The 21,832-nt window shown below is 50.0% G+C and overlaps 1 protein-coding gene across 2 annotated transcripts in view; it reads right to left on the bottom strand.

Annotated features, from left to right (window-relative positions):
* The window catches only part of SRRM3 (serine/arginine repetitive matrix 3), a 75,695-nt gene that overhangs the window by 44,075 nt on the left and 9,788 nt on the right, over window positions 1-21,832 (bottom strand). For both annotated transcript variants that reach the window (XM_019545390.1, XM_019545391.1), the window contains exon 2: window positions 2,771-2,872. In XM_019545390.1, coding sequence (XP_019400935.1) covers window positions 2,771-2,872 — 102 coding nt within the window. The remainder of the gene's footprint in view (window positions 1-2,770; window positions 2,873-21,832) is intronic.

Here is a 21,832-nt window from a genome sequence, read left to right as displayed (position 1 = left end):
ATTGTGGTTCTTACCCCAGCTCTGACTAACTTGCTTTGTCACCCTGGGCAAGTCCCTTTGTATCCTCCCGCCTCAGTTTTTTCCAGCTATCTACTGACAAAGAACACTGAGACGATAAATTAGTGGACAAAATGTGTCTTCTCCTGTTATGCCTGGGAGGTTTTGGATGGGAGGAAAAATACATGTGGTAACAGTGAGAAAGATTTCAGCACCATATGCATCAGTAAAGTGCATCCTGCAGCACATCAGGGCACTAGATGGAGTGAAGGGCATAGTCAGAAGAGCAGTGGGGTCCTGGTCTCATGCTAGGTGGGGATCCAGCAATTGCTCTGCTGCTGCTTCATGACCTGATGGGAGAACTTCTTTCTCTGTGTGGAAATCCGCTCACATTCTGGTTAGCTGGGGTCTGGATAGGCCTTTTATTCCTTTTTAAAGTGCTTTGAGGACCCACCATGGCCCAGAAGTGCCAAGGCTGATTGTTATCCTGGCAGTTTATTCAGACTGGCCTGATCATCTTGGAATTGATTAGATAGAAAGAAGGATGGCCCCCTTCCCGGTTCAGCAATTCCCACTGATTCCCAGATGTGGCCCAGGGGTGACCATCTTCCTGTGATGTGTTTTCTCAGTGCTGAGCATAGTGGGGTCCAGGACTGTGATTGCAGGTACTGCTGCCACACCACTGCTTTAACAATAAACATCACCATAAATTAGGACAAGGACTATCCTTTTGCTTGGTAACTGTACAGCAGCAGCGCAATGGGAACCTGGTCCTGCACCAGGTTTCCCAGGTACTACATGAATGTAGTTAATAACCGGAAACAGATAATTAGCCAGTATATCAATGTGGAAGGGGCAGGGATGACTACCTCTCCATCTCCTTATTGTAGCCAGAAAGGGAACACACCAGAAAGAGAATACACCTTTTAACCCTTGCTTTTGTATGTGACACTCAGTTTCAAGACACCTGGTAACTCAATGGTAGCTGATGCATGATGCACTAGACTGCTGTTTTATGACTTAAACACTAACCTGTGCTTGCCACCGATTCCGCTGCCTGGCATTTCCCAAGAAAATTGGCCTAAATTAAGATCCATTGTTCAAGTGAACTTACAGAAAGAAGCACAACAACTGGAAAAAATTATAGGACCCTGAATGGCTGCCAGACAGCTCCATTGCTTAGAAAATGCACCGTATAAATCTCCCAGCCCTTGTAACTCATGGTAATGTCTCCAAGTCTGGAATTAGCTCTTCTGCTCTCAAAGGGAGGCCCTTCAACCCATCTAATATACATGCTGGAGCTAGGTTATGATTAGGAGCCCAGGAGTGATGCCAGTCTATAGCAGCTGAGACTCTGTCCCCTCCCCACCCTCAACCTCACTCCTTAAACCTGAATTCTGCAAACTTCCAGTTGCATCTGCCAAACATGCATGTTATCAAGCCGCTGGTGAACAAGGGGTTAATTTTAGCTTGGTTTCCTCCCTTCCTCTTGCTCAGGTATTCAGGAACAGGGAATACTGGATGCTTGGGGGTAGAGAAGGAAGGTTGGGATCAGTCACCTGGGATTTAGGACTCTGATGATCTCCAAGCAAGCCGATATCTTGCTATTCACTTTCTACATCTGGTGCAATATTCCACTGTTTACTGGTTCTTGAGATCAAGACCCCACTGACTATGCCTGTAGCTTGCCACTAAATCCTTCCACTATAATTCTCTTGGCCATGAAATAGCCCTCAGAGAGGGTGAATGTTCAGTGTATTCTGGAACAATCTTAAACTACAGGATGTTTGGGCAGACTCAACCATGGCATCACTCCAAGCTGTGCCTGTTGCTGCTTTCTGGTTGTGATGCTGGACCCTGCAAGTGTCTGCAGGAAAGATGTTCTCAGTGCTGCAGTATTTTTCCCATTGTCCTGATTTCCTGACCTTAATGAAGCATTAATATTCAGTGAACCTACTGGATCTATTCCTGTCCCAAGTGACCTGGTTTCTAGGCTGATAGATTATATGTGCTTTGCTGACTGCGCTCACTGTGCCATTAAGCATTTCACAGATAAATCATGATCAATCCAGGGCACAGCCAAGAGCTGACAGGTATATTCCTGGATCTGTGCATGGAACAGCAATGTCAGAAGCTAAGCAATCAGTGTATATGCTATGCCACTTGCCTGAAGGAATGAAGCACCTGCTCATAAGATGGGAATGGCGCTGGGAGAGATCTCGACCTTGGTTACATGGGGACCAATTGGAGGGTAAATGCTCCAGAGTATGCGCGTGCATGTCTCACTGCAGTCTCTCTGGATGTAAATCAACCTGGTGCAAAACCCGCTAGTGAGGTGATTCTAGACTGATATGGATGTGAATGAAGTTACATTGAATACCCAGCAGAACAGGGTGTACGTGGCTGCAGCTCTAAGTGCGTGCAGGATCTGACCCTAACTGTATAGGTGCCAGTGGGATTACTCCAGATTTGTGGCAGTGCCATGGAGATTAGAATCTGACCCACTAAACTGTGGTAGTGAAGGGCCTGGGTAAGGCTTTGCAAGGGCAGGGACAGCATTTGGATTAGTGTGTGGACTGGAGAGTAAAATCTAGGAGTTACACCAGCACTAGACTACAGTGTTATAGGGGAACTGGAGAGATCCCAATCCAGACCTGTCCTGAGAGGGGGAAATTCTGACATAGAGGATGGGACAGAAAACCATGGGGTGTGCTGGGAATTCAGACTCCCCTCTCCTTCCCACCAAAGCCCCTTTGAGCCTCTCCATACTCACATCTGACGCCCATGCTGATCCTCCCTGGTGAGCACGCCCTCCTTCTCCATCAGCATCTGCCGGAAGGTTCCCACCTTCTGCCGGATCTCCTCTTCAGAGTACCTGGAGTGGAGCGAGAGGGAGAGTCAGGGGTGCCATTGCCTCACTGTGAGCTCATGCAAGGGAACACACTTCACCGCTGATGCCACCTCCATGCTGCCTCTGTGCCCTGCTCTCCCTGCCATGCTTCTTGCAGTTCTTCACATCCAGGACTACCTCCCTGGGCTGAGGCCCTCACGGGCCCCTGGATGGGGGTCCCAGTACAGCAGTCAAGGGCAGATGTATTTCCTACAGGAAATGAATGTGAGGTTAAGTCACACAGACAGAACTGGGCACAAACTATGGATATACAGGGTGCCTGAATCTCCAAGTCTGGACATCCACTCTACACTTTCCTTGTATGGCAGCACCCAACTCAGGCTGAGTAGTGAGGACAGCACACTACCCCTCAGTTGCATTCACTGGCCTTGTCTGGTCTTGACCAGGCCTCAGAGGGCTCCCTGGCCTGCAGAAGGACACATAGTGCTACCCCTGTGGAGGACAGCACCACTCCACTGGCCTGCAGGTAGAGGGGAGAGCCACAGTATTAGCTTCTCCTACTCTGTACCTCACCACACCCTCTTTGGGGCACCATGGTCTGCAGCAGGGTGACTGAAGCACAGGGCTTATACTGTCATTGGTTCAGTGCCACCCAGCCCTGGCATGGACTCAGCAAAGTGAGCAGTCCCCTTTTCACCCTATACCCTGAGAAGGGTCAGATAAGACAAGCTTTGCTTCTTCTCTCCCTCCCTCCCAAAAGCTTCATTTCCTGAGACAGGGAATTCATGCTGTAGACCTGTGTTACTGGAAAAGGACTGAACCTTGGCATGCTCCAGGGGGCTGAGTGGTATCACAGGGTGCCTAAGAAGTTCATTCACGCTGGTGGCAGACAAGGTTCTTTGGGTGGGACAGTTTCTGGGGTCACTGTCCCTGGGAAAAATTAGAGCAGTCCCTGGGCTGGGGTCTTGTTTGCTTGGGCCAGCTCTGGGATGGGCAGAGGCAAGGTGTCACAAAGCCACCTTTAACCCTGCTGTCCTCCTGAAGCTAGGCCCCAGGGTGAGAAAGTCAACTGTCAGTAGACCAAATTCTTGGCTTCCCTACTCAGTTCAAACACCCACTGCAGCCTCTCGGAGTTTGCCCAAGCAAGAGCCACAGGGCCCAGATCATTAGCTTTGGAAGAGAAACATTCAGGCTAAAATTTCTCTGGCTGCCTTGGGCACCTGGTTTGCACCGTATGGGGTGTGGAGTTGTGACTCCAAACCCCACCATCACCTCAACTTCAGGGGCCGACTCCCCTGCATGGTCAAGCCACTCCATCTTCTCTCCTGTCACAAGCCTCTCTTACTCGTCCCCATGTTGCATCTCCAACCCAGGCAGGCTCAAGCTTTGCATGGATGGCACATGCTGACTCAGGCTGCTGGAGGCTTACTGACAAGAGACACTAATCACTTGGTGCTAGTGTCTGAAAATTGCTGGAGTGTCTTGCTGCAAACAACCACCCAGGGGACAGAGAGAAGCTGCCTAGCATGGACTGAGGACTCTTGAGATAAAAATCAGCCTGAATTTAGAATGGGATGGTGCCAAATCCAAGGCATACTTAAAAAGCAAAGCAACCCCAAGCTTGTTATGGGTCAGGCTCATAAAGGGACCAGAAAGCCTCATCATTATTAGAAGGAATTTGTTCTCTTGCCAACTGTTGGTCCATTTAATCAGCTGAATCCATTTCCCCGCTTGATGTTTTGCCCCAGCTGGCCTATCCCGTTTGTTTATGGCCATTGCAGTGTTTTATACCACTCTCAGCAGTGCCTCCTCTGCCCTCCCTAGCCACAGCACATATTAGTCTGTGCTCTGCAGGCAGTGGGAACCACACTGCTTGTGTATTTAACTTAAGAACAGAGCAGACTGACTCTTAAACAGGCCTTGGTTGCAAAGCACTTCACAATGCAGGAAAAGTGTCATTCTCCACAAGTTGTAGTCAGGAAGCAGAGGTATTTAGAGGAGAAACAACTTGTTCAAGGTCCAGTGACCAAACAGAACAAGGGGTCTGCTGAACCCAGCAGCCTGCTCTATGTGCAACCATAACCAAATTGTCTCTCTGGGACTCCATTTTCTCTCCCATCCTTTGTTTTGTCCACTTATATTGCAAACTCATTGGGGCATGGACTGTGCCTTACCAACTGTTTGTGCAGCATCCAGCCCAATGGTGTGTAGGGTCTGTACAGGACACTGGTCTCCAATCCCCCAAGCCAGTGTCCTCCTGCTTGCTCAGGGGACTCTCTTAGGAGACCTGCTGCCTGTGTGGTGATCTCTTTCAGATGGAAGGTGAATGCAACCCCAACAGTGTTTGTAAGCACAGTTGAGGAGGGGATGGACAGGTTACCCAAAAGGGTTTCTCTTGCCCAGAGAGGAGTGGAGTGAGTGAGAAGGGAATAGTGAACTCTATTCAGACACCTGCATGCTGCCTGTGAGGAAGCACCAACCCCCTAGCAAAGACATCAAAGGAGCAGGTTCCAGACCAGCGATAGGTGGGTAGAGAAATGGCCTGTTCCTGCCAAGAGGCTCCTGAAAACGAGGGAGAATCACCCCATAAATACCAAAGCCAGGACCACAGCATGACTCTTCATCAGTAGGGAAAAAAACAAGGCCTGGGTTGATAGCCAAGACAAAATGAAAGGGATAAACTGGCCAGATTGGACCCTCATTTCATTCAGCCTTCAATGCCTGAACCATTCCTGAAAGGCTGTAGTGTGATGCTGTCTCCTCCTAATGCCAGCACCTCATACTGCTAGTGCAGCATCTAACGAGACCTCAGGCTGCCATGTAATGCCTCAGAGCTACCACCACCTTAGCTCCTGGAGGCAGGGGGCTGGCTCACTTTTTAGCTCCAGAGCAAAGGGCAGCAGGATATGGCACCATGGCCAAGACCCACTGAAGTCCATGACAGTGGGGACATTACTGCATTTTAACAACTAGAGAGAGTAAATTATCATCCTCATATTAAAATTGTGGAGCCAAGACTTGCCCAAGGTCACTGGTAAGGTCATTTCTGAGTCAACCCCTTGCTCATGAAGTTCATTCACCCTGGAGGCAGGGCCTGCTGAGTGGGGAGGTCTTCCTGGTTTGCTACCCGAGGAGATTTCACTCCTCTCAGGAGGTGCCAAGAGACCTTTCACCCCAGGCACAGACTGAGGTGCTCCCAGTATAAAACCCCATCCTTGGGTTGGTTTAACCTTGAGGGAGAGGCAGGCAAGCCTATTGGAAAAGCACCAGCTCCCTCCCCTCTCCTCACCCCTGCACCCCATTCCCCCTTCCTTTCTTCACTCCTTCTCCACAAAGTCAAGTCCCACATCTCCCATTGCTGCTGCCTCCAGGTACTGTCTGGTGCTGTCTCAATGAGGCAAGCAGCAATGCATAGGTAACCTTGCAGCAATCCTAGACACAGTGTCCAGATTGTTTATTTTACATCCATCTCCTCAATTAGTCTCTGAGCAAGTGACAAATGGAAAAGCAATTTCCCACTCCCGCTAGCCAAGCTGGGGACACCCAGGCTTTCTGCAGGGCAAGTTTAATGGGAGCGTGCGACTCAACTACAGTCCATCATCCCTGGAGTTGTCTGTTTTCAGCAGCACCTCAGGGACTGGAGGCAGAAATCATGAGCCATAGAGCTGGGTAGGAACTAGAATTTTTAGTTTGTGGGAAAATTAAATTTGTTTCCAATCAAAAACAAGGTATACTTGAATTTTCCCACAGAATGAAATTCTAAGGTGGGAAAATCTTTTAGCTTTCACTGAAACCAGGAGGGTAGTAAAATACTGGAACAGGCTACCCAGAGAGGTTATGGAGTCTCCATCCTTGGAGGTTTTTAAGACTCCACTAGATGAACCTTGTCTGAAATGGTCTAGTTGGGGATGGCCCTGCTTGGAGCAGGGGGTTGGACTAGATGACCACCTGAGGTCCCTTCAACTCTCGTTTTCTATTATTCTATAATTCTATGAAACATTTCATTTCTGTCATTGTAAAATGCCTCATTTTAATTTTGACATTTAATTTATTCGTATTTTTTATAATATAAAATAGAAACAATTCTGAATGCTGTTTTACAACATAAAATCAAAACATCCATTCTGCAGGTAACCACATGGAATATTTTGACCATAGTGAAATGCATTCCTCATTTCCCCCCCCCCCAAACAAGTTTCATTTGTGGTTTTTGTTGGGGCCTTGTCTCATCTTTTCTTTCTCTCCCTCTCTCTCTCTACTTATCTGCCTTTTGGCTTTGACACTGACACATTTCTCTTTTCATGAGCTCACTTTTTCTAGGCAAAAAAAAAATGGTGAGAAATTTTCAGATCTGCTCTAGTTAATGCTCTGCTTAATCTGGAAGAGGGAGCTTGTGCCCTCCACAAAGCAACACGAAGGTCACATAACACAAGGTTCTAGCTGCGAGATGTAGAATTCAAAGAGTCTATGACTGTACCAACACCTGGATTCAAAGGTTTTGAGAGTCACCATCTGCACCAGTTACATGCTTCATTCTGGTCTTCTCCCTTTCATAGCACGTGCTGTATCTGCGGGGTCCAAAGGTACCAGCCTGGCAGCCCTGGAAGCTGGAATTCTTAGCATCCACAGACACAGTCAACAGCCATCCCTGCCAGGTCACAGGTATGAACTGAAGTAGCTGATTATGGAAGGCTGTTCCAACGCCCATTCAAGCCTTGTCCTCTCTGGTGGGGCTGCCAGAAGGGTTCAATCAGTGACAGCCAAGGGGACAGTTTCTGAAGTATGGACGTTGCTTGACTTTAACAGGGTAAAGAGATTTCAGAGTGATTGGCTCCTCCTTTTCAGGATGAATTTCATCTGTTGAAAAATGGATGATGCAAAGAAGGGCTATGAATCCAAACCAGCTTGTCACAGTCCTAAAACAAGAGGGCTGTAGGATGAACAAAGACCATCATAGAAAGCGAGCTGTGTCTGCCAGGCAGGTTAGTTGGTGACACACCTTCTCTGCTAATGCACTCATGCACTGGGAGAGGAGGCAGAAAACTCATTCAACTCCTGCCTTCTGCTAACAATGAGCTTTTTGTCTTGCCAGCCTATAATGAAATTTCACCTGTAAATGCTAATTTTCCTGGGATTCATTCCTAAGGGCCAGGTGTTGAAGAGTGCAGTGACAGATGCTCCGCAACCTTCCAGGATTTGGCCCTAAGTGTAGAAGTTCTGGTAATTAGGAAATAAATAATTCTTATTCATCTCACTTCAAAAGCAACGCAGATGTAGAAAGCCGGGGCTCTGAACTTGGAAGGTAGTCGGCAGGGTTTTGAAGAGGAGGGCTGTAACTCACAGACATGAAGGGGGGTGGGAAGAGGGAAGTGACAGGGAGGTCTGAGTGCAGAGTAGACAAAAGAAGATTTCTATGTCGAGTGCTTGGAGCACAACCCTAGGAGAATGGAGTGCTAATCCAGAGGTCAGATTTCACATGTATAAATGGGCATTGGTTTAGCTGTGTGGCTGCTCCTACCTCAGCTTATGAGAAGCTTATTTCAGTTTAGTATTTTGGTTCCCAACTGGTTTAACCTAAACTGAAAAAGCTACTCAACGAGCATGTCTACATGAGCCATTAACGCACAACAATAAACTATGAAGCTTATTGCTCCCCAGTTTATTGCTTTTGGGAAGCTTCCGGGTGTGCAGTTTATACGTGCACTGGGGTCACAGCTCATTGAGCTGGGTCACGGCAGCCCCATGAGATGTGCCCAGTGTGAAGTAAGAGCATTTACAGAGTGGTTTGCTCCAGTTTGAACCTCCAGCATAAGTTAACTAAGAGTTAGGCAAGGTTCCTTGAATTCAAAGTTCACTGATTTAAGATAAATCAACATTAAACCAAAATAAAATGGCCTTTTGCAGCAGTTTAACCAACGGGTTTAAACTGGTATTATTAGTCACACTAATGCAGCTCTCAGTAGAAAGAAGGCCTGTGCTCTGGTGAGTCACTTAACCTGCTGGCCTCAGTTCTGCGAACTGAATGGATCCAACCATTCCTCTACTTCCTGGCACTCCACGGTGAATCAGTAGGTGTCTGTGAAATGTTTGAAGGTATCACATGCAATACAAGTGCAACAGACACCCATTCCTCAGCTAATGTCTCCCTGTAACTGATTTTGTAGGTACCAAAAATAGAGCTGAGAATCCCTAACCAATTCTTTGTGAGACAGATATATGCCTCCTTTTCGGCTCGTAGGGTATCTGTGAGGAGAGCAGGAATGCTTTTTTTTTTAAAATCTGGCTGGTCTGGCCAGTTGAGGAATGAATCTCTGATCACCACTACATGATCCTTCCCAGACCTCTACCCAGTCACAGTATGGCTGGTGTGAGAGTCTTTTCCTCTGCATCTCCTCCCATCAAAGACAATCTCCCTGCCTCTCAGCAGCTTCTCATCAGGGTTTATCTCTCATCTGGAAACCCTCTCTTTACCTCTCTCCATGTCCTCTTTCTGCTTTTCCCTTATAACTATATTGTCCATTATTGTTTTATGATCTAAGATCCCAGTCCAGCAAAGGCTACTTGAGTTCTTGCCTAGCTCCACTGAAGTCACTGCTTCATGCCATGGAAGTCCATATGGGCATTCAAGTTAAGCACGTGCTCAGCTGGCTCAGGCCCCAATTCTGTAACTCCAGTGTACAATTCTGTAACTGTCCCCAATCCTGAAAAGCATCTCTGGAGTCTCTGTTGTTATTAGAGAGGCCACTGCAGGCCAGATGGTGCGAGGCACCCTGCAGTGGGGAGTGCTGTGGAGTCATGCCAGTGTCACGGAGTGGTCGTGGCAAGTTTTTGTCTGTGTTTATGTGGTCTGAACCTCAGAAACAGTAGACAAGAGCAGCAGAGCCAGAGTTGTCCCAGGAATGTGTGTGTGTGTGCACGTGTGTGTGTGTGTGTGTGTGTGTGTGTGTGTGTGTGTGTGTATGTCCTGCTGTGGCATCAGCATGAATGGCTGGAATAGGCAGGGAGGGAGAGGTGGAGAAGAGAGGTGGAGAAAGGCAACCTACTCCATCTCCCAGTACCAACACGGTCTCCGCTTAGCAAAGAACGTCATGGGCTGAAGCATTCCACTTTGCACTAGGCAGGAGTTTGAATAGAGGCAGTGGGACTGCTTTTCCCTCAGCTTAGCCAGGCACTTGGGCCCTTGTGAATCTTTTATGGGGTCAGGCCGCATTGCTCTTCAATAATGGAGCAGCTCACTGGGCTCTGCGTCTCCCTCTGAAACCTCATTCTGCCTCTCATATGGGGCTCGTGGCAGGTGAGAGACAGATCTAAGGAAAGATGCAGACCTTAGTGCCCGTGCAGTAAACCAGGCCCTGAGTGTTCCCTGCCATGGGTATTTTCAGAAGAGATAGGACTAAAAGAAATGTGGCCTTATGGCTGGGGTTCAATATCCATCTCTGCCACAGACACCCCAGGTAACCTCAGGCAAGTCAGGTATTTAAACCACAGCCCTAATACCAGGTATTTAAAGGTATCAAGATGTCTAACCGCATTAATTTCAGGGAGCTTTAGCTATCTGTGACTTGGCCACACTCTCTCTGCCCACCATTTCTCAGGCTTGTCTCCATGTTTATGTACAATGAAGCCCCGATCTCAATAGGGTGGGGTCTCCAGGCACTCTTGCAGTACAGGGCTGGAAGGGATGTCAGGAGGTCACCCAGAAACCACCTGAGAACCTAAGCAACCTCCTGAGTGACCTCCAATCCCCTCTTCAAGGCAGCATCATTCCTGTCTGCAGCACCCCCTTCTCCTCCCATCAGGCTAGAGTGGGATGAGGGAACCCCGTGCTCTCATGGCCTGTGCTAGCTGTGGGGCCAAAAAAGAGGAGCTGAGCCTGCAGGACCTTTTGCCAGCTCTAAGCCTCTTGGCTCTGCCCCTACTATGGGTTTACTGGTGGCCTTTCTCTGCACATCGAAGACTTTTGTGGTGCAGCCACCTCATCAGGATCTGAGGAGGCACTTCTGCCCCTACCTCTGCTGTGGAACTGCTTGTTGTGGCTCAGTGCCCAGCAGCATTATAGGACAGTGGGCAGGAACAGAGACGCCAGTGGCTGACTGCCTGGCGCAGACAGGTAACAGGATTCCTCCCTCTGGACCTTGTGGGTAGGCTCCCTGCTCCATGAGAAAGGGGGAGCTGGTGGCTGCAATCTTACAGTCTAGTGCATTTTCTAATCCAGAGAGACATTTAGGAAAGCCACGTGGGAGGGCTGAATGACAGCAATGGCTGTCCTTAGTTACAGGTGCTGAACACACAAGACCTGATCCTCAGCTGTGCAATAGCCTTGATTTCAGTGTTGCAGTAGCAGAGGGGTCTGACAAGCAGTTCTGGCCTGAAGAGCCCCCAGGAGCCCTTGGAGTTTGTGCAGAGCCCTGTCCCCCCACTGAGGGGGTGCAGCTCCATCTCTATATTGCTGGAAGGATAGGTCAGCATTATTCCACTCTCTTGTTTAATTTTGACTAAGCGTCCTGGCTTTCTTTGCTTTCCCTGAGGGTTCAGTTTCCTGGTATAACCCTGTCAGTCTGTTCTTTCTGCATCTTGTTAGTCTATCTGCACACAGAACTAGGGATCTGCTACAGCTGCTGTCCCAGAGCCTTGGGTCTTGGTCTAGTCCATTAGAGAGGCAACACCAGCTCCACTGACCTCAGGAGGTGGGTTCTGTGTGACACCACACAGGGATCTGACACCAAAAACAGCTGAGACATTCAGTTCAAACTCTAGGCCTCCCCAAAGTTTGAAGATCTATGGATCCTGTTTTCAGACCATCTCTCCCCATCCGCCTCTTGCACCAGAAGGGAGACAGGGGGACTCCCAGTTAGCACCATCTCTCCACAAGGCCCTGTCTGGGCAGACAGCCAGTGTTGGGTGGGCATGAGGCTTATGCTGAAGCCTCTGTCCAGATGAATTTATCACCTGTCAGAACCCAAAGTACCCCAGAATTCCCCTTGCATCAGGCACTCCCAGGTCCTGCCCAGCACTGCTGAGTGCAACTCGGCTCCCCAGTACAGCCCCACTCAGGCAGCCAGTGCTGCTCAGTAACCTGCTCTGTGGGTCGCAGGTGCCGATCCAGGTTTGGAGCCTTCATCTTGGGTTTTTGTTGTTAGTTTAAAGCTTGTTGCTGGCAAAGCAGCTGTCTCCACACAGGCGCAGCCTGGTGTCTGCAGGCCAAGGCTCAGTAACAGTTTGTCTAATCAGCATGACAGGACGGGGAGAGGATGTTACTTAGTCATGGCATGGGCTTGAATAAATAAGGTGTGGAGCTCTGCTTGGCCTGCTCCCTCCCCAGCTCTCTGAAGTGCCGCAACCGGAGGAGAAGAGTAACATGAAAACGTTTCCCTGGCTGAGAGGCGTTTCATGGTGGCTGTCGGATAAAAGGGAGCCGGTGAGGGTAGGAGTCCGAACGCATGGAGGGGTGGCTGGGGGCCAGGTGGCATAGACAGGGACTCATCCAGCACTGAGGGCACCTTAAAATCTGCATCAAGATGAAAAGAGAGCTGGCTGCAAAGCTGGCAGCTGCCGAAAGGTAAGTGCCCACTCTGAAGAGAGGGCTTGCAGGACATGGGCATGGCCCTGGCTTGAAGTGGCTTGTGCCACCTTGAAAAATCCTAGCCTGCGGACAGAGGCCCAAGGGAGTTTTGTTCATTCTTTTGAAATATAGTTTTTCTCCCCATTTTCAGAGACTCACAGGCATTGCATGTGGCCCAGGTATGATTACTTAGGCAGGATGACATTTAGGTGGAGAATAAGAATAGCCAGAAGAACAGTCATAAGTTTAACCAAGAGCCTTGGAAAGGACATAAAACATCTAGCACTGGGGCCTAATCACTGTCTATCCATTGAGGATTAGGTAGGAGCTTCCCTGGAGCATATTACTCATAGTCATAACACTAGTCTCCCAGAAACTCCTAGTCCCAGCCACTGTTGGCACCAGATGGACCCACTGGCCATCCGGTGAGGCTGTTCTTGTGTTTCCAGTTCTCATGAGGGGCAGATAAAGACTCCAGTGAAAGCCATTTCCTCAGGCCCAGCAAAACACTGCCTCCAAGTGCAGGATATTGTGCTGGGCTTGAGCACTCCTGTTCTCAGACTTTGTTTACATGAGAAAACTTTACCAGTCACTTCCCAGCCAGAGCAAGGCCCTCATCAGCGCAGTGGTGGGAGTCCCAGAAAGCTGTCAGCCTGCACCACATCAGTGAACCAGCCCTGACTATATCATCACCTCTCCGGGCCCAGTCTGGCAACCAGGCCTTTCCAGGATAACCCCCCATAACATACCAAAGCACTGTGGAGATTGACACCAGTTAACTGACCCTGTCTGTCTCCAGCAGACCTGTGCTGATTTACACCACATGGGAATCTGGCCCACAGCTTCAGGTGATGGGCACCCACCTGGGGTCAGGTTCACTGGCTCCAGTGGCACTCTGCAGCAGCTGGGGATTATATGGAGTCACTATAGGGGCGCAGATCAGGGGAGCTGCACTATTTTATATCAGCTTCCAATCTGGCCCCAGGTATTTGGCAGGAGCAGGAGGCAGAGAAAGGCCAAAGGCACAGATAGGAACACTGGGACATGCTTGGTCCCACAGGTTCCCTGCTCTGGTTCACACTGTCCCCAGACACCCGGTCTAACTGAGCCACTCAAGCAGATGTAGATGGTGGTTCTAGTCACATCCAATCAGCTTCCCCTCTAATGAACAGCTGGTTTATGTCACCACCACACCAGCCATGGGAGATCCCCTGCAAACTCCCTCTGCTGGGAAACAAAAGCACCTTGCACAGCTGGCCTGTGGAGAGATCTGCCCCAGACAGCTGTAGCTGTGCGGCACTGTTGTCTAATGAACAGGCCGCTAGCCCCAGGGAACACCTGGCATCCCTTCCCACTCCCACCACTGGCCTTCCAGGTGACATTGGGCAAGTTGTGTGTCCCCTCCCTGTGCCTCAGTTTTTCCTCTTTCCCCTCAATTAGCCTGTGCAGAGTGCCTCTCACTACATGTATGCTCAGCACCTGGCCTCCCTTGGGACTTGGCAGGTGTGCTCAGACAGATGGCTGCACAGCATTGGTAGAGAGGAAAGGGGTCGGGGGGAGCGCACCTGTGTAATGGTAGCAGTGGGGGCTGGCTCACATGACAAAGAACCAACCCCTACATGTGGTAGGGGTCCCAGGATCCCACAGGGCATGTGGCCCCTGAGGCATGTGTCCCACACAGAGCGTGGCCCTGGCTGTTCTGAAGTTTGAAAGTTTTATAATAAGCCATCAAGGAGCTTAAATGTCACAGATGGGACCCTCTGCCTTTCTCTGGGTCTGTGATTGGATAGAGCAGGGACTCTTTCCCCAGCTGAAAGAAAGCTACTGTTCTCACTGAAAGAAAGAGGACCCTGGTAAGGGTCCATAGGGAACCAAGGGTTAGCCTCCCTGTGAGTCAGACCTTTGAGCATCATGCAGAGAAGGGTGTGTCTTGTCCCTAAGGCCCAAATGCTGGCACTTGCCTTTCTCTGTACAGAAGGATGGAGACAGGGCCTGACAGACCCAAGACATGGCCACTACCATGGCTAGCACTTTCCAGGCAGAGACAGTATAATGCCAGCACCTATGGCAGTGTGAGGATTTGAAGGGGTGGGGGTAGTCCGTCGATTATGCTTGTGATCATGTGAATCAACCTGAGTGGAAAGTGACATGGTGCAGCTTGTCCATGCGCAGGTCACCCAGCGCAACTGCAGGGAGGATACAAAGGTTCAAGGTGGAGGCTGATAACGTCAGGCCTCAGAGAACCAGGAGGGCAAGTGATGAACTGGGTGGACAGTGAGTAGCACCGGGGTGTAGGGCAGGGTGCAATTTGCCCCAGCAGGAAATATCAGCTCTAATCCAAACTGTACAATATGCCAGGCCCCCCAGGCTGGTGTTAAGTTATGAGCCCCATCCCATTCCCAGCCTGTTTTGACTGGGCTGGAGCTATCTATCCAAGCCCTTCTCCATTCATTGTCACCACTGGGAGGGAGGATCGCATCCCTACAGATCCTGGCTGCCATTTCCACTCACTGTCAGCCCATCGATTACGCTGTGTCTCTGCTCTGAAACGTCCGTGGTCTGCTGGAGCTGCCTGTCTGGCTATTCCCAGAGCCTGCATAAATCAGCAGGCTGCACAAGCTGCACATGTGGGGCCCTGCAAAGTGCCTGATGTCCCAGCCCTCAGCAGCCATAGCTTCCCACTCCGCACTATCGTGCTTGAAAGGGAGCTCTCTACACCAGGAGCTGCTTTCTTGGCTGCTCAAACCTAAGGGGGAAGCATGTAACTGGGAAGAAGAGAGAGAGGGACAAGAAAGAAAAAGAGACAGTATAAAATGAGGGACCTGGGACATCGGAAAAGTCAGAAAGGACAATCCAGGCTCCATCCTGTTTGATAAACACTCCTGGGGCTAAGGAAGGATTGGTGTGTGGGGTGGTTAGAGAGGGGTGTGTGTTATGGGGTGTCATGGTTATGGGGTGGTTAGAGAGGGGTATGTATGAAGGGCATGTGCCCCCGGCGGCTGGGGGGCCACAGCTGCGCCAGTGGCAGCAGGAGCACGGCGGTGGTGGGTGGGGAGCTTCCACAGATGCCACCGGCACTGTTGGTGGAGGGGTGTAGTGAGCACTGACCGAGGGTCCCTGCAGGTGCTTCGGGCAGCGGTGGCCAGAGGCAGTCAAGAATCGTCGCCTTTTTGCAGGGGGTGCATTGCCAAGCACGGGGGGTGCACGTGCACCTCCTATGTGTCGCCCCTCGTGGAGGGAGAGGGGAGCAGAATGGAGAGGTGTATGTAGGGTGGGGGATGGGGATTGGAGAGCTGGATATGCAGGCTGACCTTTGGGGGTGGAGGTGTGGGTTGGATAAGGGGAGTGTGGTGTGTGTATGTGTGGTGGGAGTGAAGAATGGAAGGTCTGTACAAGGGAGTATCTGGTATGTTGTGTGCTAGAGAGTTCCTCCCCAGAGATCAACTCAGTTCAGGGGTCGGAAACATTTTTGGGCAGCGCCAAAAACACCTGCAACCTCAACTTGTAAGATGCTGGGGTGCCAGGGGCAGATGGTGGGGGAGCCATGAGGGGCCCGATCCTTGTTGTGGCAGTGAGGACCCAGCCCCTTCCCTGCCATCTGTCCCGAGGCACACATGCACCTGCCACCAGCAACAAGCCAAGCTGGAGCTCCGCAGACCCCAGTGTACCTGCTTGCAACCCCCTGGCTGCCTGCCAGAGCCAGGAGGCAGGCTCTGGGCAAGCCTGTCTTGGCTGTGTCAGGGCTCTGGGCAGGCTCCTGCCACCTGCCGCAGAGCCTGGGCTGCTCACAGCAGGCAGTGGGGAGGCTGCAAGCAGCTGCATCAGGGTTCACAGAGTCCTGGCCCAGCTCGTTGCTGGCGGTAGGTGCACACATGCCTTGGAGCAAGGGCAGGGAAGAGGCCAGGACTGCACTGCCCCAGCAAGGATTTGGCCCCTAATGGCCCCCCTGCCCCCTGTGCATATCCCTGGATTAGCTATTTCTTATTCCAAACATAGGGGGAGGCTACAGTGCTTCCGAACGTTCTGGCAACAGGGCCTGGCGCTACATATGTACAGGCCTCAGCCTAGAGAAGTGGCAGTGCCATGGGCTGGGCTCAGGCAGAACCGCAGGCACCACTTCCATCCGTGAGATTAGAGACACACGCCTACACAGAAATACACGGCTATGCATTTAATCTGAAACTCTCTTTGAAAGTGCTCCAAAAACAGAGTCAAAACAGGGAAGCGGTAGATGATTAATATTAATAAGTCTATTTGCATTAAAATGGCCTCAATAGTAGTATGCCAGCTAGCAATAATTCCTGAAGCTCGCCTTGTTGTGTGGACTGCCCAAGACCTAAGGACACATCTTTTAGACAGAGGCTGGAACAACTTTGAATTGTTACTCTAGGTTTAGTAATGCTGTGGGCAAGGTTAAACATAGCCTGTGTTTCAGCTGAGTGAACTGAACTACCCATAAAGCCCATTTCACATATAAGGCAGAGGTCAGGCCTAAAAACTAGTTGCCATGGGTTGCCTGGGAGGAAATGCTGGAGGCTCATGGTTGATGGAGATGAGGAGTCAGTGAATTTGCCATCTTTGGGTGGAGCCACAGATGCTCTGAAGAGTAGGGCAAAAGCCTGCGCTTGGAATAGAATGATTGCATGCACAAATATAGACTGGGGAATGATTGGCTAGGCTGAAGTACTGTAGAGAAGGCCTTGGGGGGGTTACACTTGACCCTAACTGAATATGAACCAACAATGTACTCTTGTAGCAAAAAAAGGCTATACACTACTGGTTTGTATTAACAGAAGTGTCATCTGCAAGGCAAAGGAAGTGATTATTCCACTCTATTCAGCACTGGTGAGGCCTCACCTGGAGCAGGCTCTCCAGTTTTGGGCCCCACACTTCAAGAAGGATGTGGACTGGTTGGAAAGAGTCCAGCACAGAATGACAAAGGTGATTAGGAACCTAGGAGGCAAGATTCAAAAAACTGAAAGAACTAGGGTTATTTATCTGGAGAAGAGAAGACTTGGGGTTTGGAGCGGTGGGGGGAAGAGGTGGCAATTTTGATAACAGTTTTCAAATACCTGAAAGGTGATTAAAGAAAGACTGGAGATAGATTATTCTCTGTGGCCAGAAGGGACAGAATGAAGAGCAAATGACTCAAGCCACAGCAGAGGAATTAGGTTGGAAATCAGGAGGAACTTGGTGACTATAAGTGTGGTCAAGCATTGGAATAGGCTCCCTAGAGAAGTCGTGGCAGCTCCATCTCTGGAAATTTTCAAGAGCAGGCTGGGCAGGCACTTGGCTGGGATGATTTAGTCAGGGATGATCCTGCCTTGAGCAGGGGCTAAACTAAACATCCTCGCAAGGCCCCTTCCAGCCCTACTTTCCTATGATCCTCAGAGTGTTCCAGGGGACTAGTGCTGCTGATGTGCCGTGACTGGGGAGCAGCTGCTGAAACACAAAGGCGGCTGGCCCTGGGGGGATGTTTCCAGATGAAGTGCCTCCCAGTGGGGCTGAGCTGGGATGTGGAGGCAGACCACAGAGTGGTCCCAGGGCCATAGAGCCAAACCTTCCAGTGGAAGTCAGCAATAATGCAGGCTCCACATCCCCAGAGGCCTCTCCACACTGAGCTGCCTCCTCTTGGAGGTTCCACTTAAGAGGATTCCTCAAATAAGAAAAAAATCCAACCCCCCAGAGGCCTTGTTGTGATTCAACTTCTCTCTGGTGGCCTAATTAGGTCAGCTTCTGACACACTAGCAGGAGCCTGTCTGATCGATGGCAGTAGCTGAGAGTGGGGCTGGGGGCAAATCTTCGGAGGAAGAGGAAGATGAAGGGGCTTTTGAAAACTGTAATGGACAATTTAAAGCCGTCAGGCTGGACAAACACGGGGGGAGTTTGTGATGCTGACCAGCAGGGGCTGCATCACTGAAAGCAGACGGTGGTGGGGAACATGTTTAGCTGTGGTAAATAAGCAAAAAGACACAGCCATTGCGTCTCCTAGTGTGCTCCCAAAGAGAAGGGAGCTGGTGGGTCTACTAGCATCAGCTTTCCTTGGTTACAGCAGGAGGCGGCACCTTGGGAATCTCTGAGGAGATCCACTAACATTATCAGTGCATCACTCTGAGGCCAGGTCCCAACCAGCACCACCCACTTCACAGCTGTACCCTGCTCTTCCCATCCAACAGCCACTAGGTCCCATGTGCAGTGAACACTGCACTGCCATGGGTCGACCATGGGTGTGCACTGCTCACTGCCCATATCCGTGCTGGGTTGCTGCCAATGCTACAGATTGCCAACGACTTCCACCGCTGAGGCTCACCCTCTGTCCTGTGAAGGGACAGGCTCCTCCGCCCATGTATGCTGGGAACAAGACAGTGTGTGCTGTTGAGAAGGTAAGCTAATGAATGCAAATGCAAATCCAGAGCATAGAGATCTAAAAATCAGGAGTCCTATTCCCTTGATAGACAGACAGACATCTACCCACCAACCCCCCCAGCTACCCACCCACTTACATGGTCCTCATTACTTGAGTATCTAAGCATTTCCGAATTCTTTAATAAGACAAATCTAACCAATAGACAATTTGATAACAGCAAATTTAATGGGTAAATAAATAAGAAATTAGAAAAATAAGACGGGTAGACAGGTAGCGTAGGTAAAGCCAGACTAGAGACACGTTAGGAACAAGGAGAGAAAGAACCAGAGAGGTGCTGTTGTAGCCAGGAGCCCCATACATCCCATTTGGAATAAACAAATCTTTCACTTCTGGAAAGAAAAAAAACACCTTCCGGATGATACAAACATTTGCTGCAGTGGATAATTGATGCCGCTGATGTTCTCAGAGCTTGGACATCAGGACAAACGGGAAGCAACAGATGGGCCGGCACATTCTTAGCATCTATTTTTGCATCCACAGCTTTGTGAGATATTATCACAAACAAGTGTGGTGCTAACTTCCTGTGTGCCAGTGCGTTTAATCACAGCTCATCCAGCCCCTCTCTACTACACTGCCAGGACTGCAGACTCCACATGACACTGTACACTGCAAACGGTTTTCATCAGCTCTTGCGAATACATTTATATCTCTTGTTAATGACCCTCAGCCTCTCCTTTTCCTTGTGACTCTTTGGGGATGCTTATTCCTCTTTTGGCCTCAAAAGCTTTCTCAGCCCAACAGTCAGGAGGCAGGATATTCCCCAAGTAGGTCTGATCTAAGGCAGACACAATGGGCTGAGCTTCAATCTTCCCGGGACCCTGGGAACACACTTGTATCAGTAGCTCATGCTGAATTCAGTGCCACTGTTCCACTGTGTCACTGTTCTGGGCCTCCCTGTTCTTGGTATCTGAGCTGGCACGCGGCTGTCTATAACCACTGCACTCACACCTCTTCCCATAGCAGTACAGATACAGCTTGAGTGACTGAAAGTGTATGCTGAACAGCAGAGAGAGAGATGCAGTCCTGCGTTCCCTTCTCATCCTGTGCAACCTCCCCTCCCTCCAGGTTAATGGAAAATTAAGGTAATGCCAAAACTATTTTTCCAGGGCTCTCTCCCCATCTCCTCTCACTGCTTTCCACTCAAAAAGTCAAAAGGCACCTGTCTGTTCTATGCCATTCTAGTCTATCCTAGTTTCTACTATCACTCGTCTTAAGATATTTTGGATCCACTTTCATGTGACCTGTTGTCCTTATCACTGCTCCTCTAATGGTTATACACGACTCTGGAGGAGCCATTTCTGTGTAATTCCTCCCACATGCTTTCTCCAAATGGAATTTCTACTTCTTCTTGAACATACTCTGGGTAGTGACAAACCAAGAGTCATCAATGAGTCCATGCCAGCACATGAATGGACAAAACACAGTGCTTCAGAGAAACCCTACAACAGCAAAGTCATGTTTGCGGCCTGGCACTTGTGAATGTCCCTACGACAGCAAAGCCCTGTGTACTGTACAGGGCCCTTCTACAGCCCTAGAGCAGCAAAGCAATGGGCAATACCCGGAAGAACCATCAGGTAGTGGCCCCTGCCTGAGCCAAGTTGACAGTCTCCATGGACCAGGCTCTGTGCTAGGGTTGCATCTCCTCAGGCCTTCGAGACAATCATGTTCCCCTGTAGTGTGTTGGCGGAGAATAAAGTAGGGCTAATCCCAACTGTTCTTTGCAGGAGCTCTGTGCATATTTTCCAGTGGGCCAGCTCTTTGAGCTCTACGGAGAACTTCCTGAAGTTCTGGGTTTTCACCCATGTGGTGAGAAACAAAGCATTTTCCAATTTCATGCATATTTTTCCCCTTACACAAAGGAAGAGTGACTGGCATAAGGTGGATGTGAGCATTCCTCTCTGGAAGCAACGTATAAAAATGTTCTGTGTCCAACACAAACTGGCAGAAACTGAGCCTGCTTGGCCAGTACTATAGTACCAGTGTAGTAGGAACCTGAAGCCACAGTGTGGTAGGTAATGTACATGCACATGAGAAGCACTCCCCTGCTTTGAAGAGGGCACATATAAACAAAGGGAAGGCAGAAGCTCACTGAGACTGAGGTGATGTGACTTGGCCAAGATCACATGACAAAAGGTGAGGTTATAGTTTCTTGTCTTCCTATACCAATGCTCTATCCGTTAGACAATCCCACTTCCCTTTCCCAAGCTGCTAGAGGCCCTAGATCATTAACCAATGCAAGTGAACAGTTTTTCCTATGGAGGACCTGGAAGGCAGCCGTCAGCACAGGGACCAGCAACCAGTCACGGCTTCACTGGTCATGCCATCCCGTACCACTCTAGTCTGAGATTCCTCTGGGCCCTTGTCCCCCACCTGTCCCCTCCTACCTCCATCATGTGCAGTCCCTCCAACCTGGTTACTTTCCCAGTCCTCACTGATACCAACTGCTTTAATCTGGGCTCCTTGTTTCTGCCCATTTGCTTTCAACAAACACATGCTTGTGAGGAAAAGCTTGTCCCTACACCTCCAACCCCAATTCTCCCCTCTCATCCTCCTTCCCTCCCTTTCTCTCTCTCTTCCCTTCCTTTTCAGTATCTCTCCATTCACCACCCATCCCTCACATCCACACCAGCAGACGCTCCTTTCACCCACTCCCTCTTCCCCAAAGCTCCTAACCAAAGCAGCCCACACCCCACCTGGGACACTGCAATGTGCACCTCAGGAAGAGCCAACACTTCTCTCACGGGGAAACAGAATACCCCGACAGGGAAATGCTTGCTACAACTGCTTCCCTAGGACTGGAAAGGCAATTATCTTTAGCGTCTGCACTCTGCTCTGCTGTAGGCTGACAGGATGATGCTGGGGGGAAGTTTTCTGAGAACAGTGTGGAAGATGAACACTCCCGCGCAGTGGAGATGCTGTCTGAATTTTCTCTCGGGTCGTTAGTGGAGGCAGTTTAGTATTCAGTGGGCGTGTGGCAGGTGCACACACAGGCGTG

The sequence above is a fragment of the Crocodylus porosus genome, unplaced genomic scaffold (assembly GCF_001723895.1).
Source record: "Crocodylus porosus isolate Cpor-Errol unplaced genomic scaffold, CroPor_comp1, whole genome shotgun sequence".
NCBI lineage: Eukaryota > Metazoa > Chordata > Crocodylia > Crocodylidae > Crocodylus > Crocodylus porosus.
This window is presented reverse-complemented; position numbering and strand designations above follow the sequence as displayed.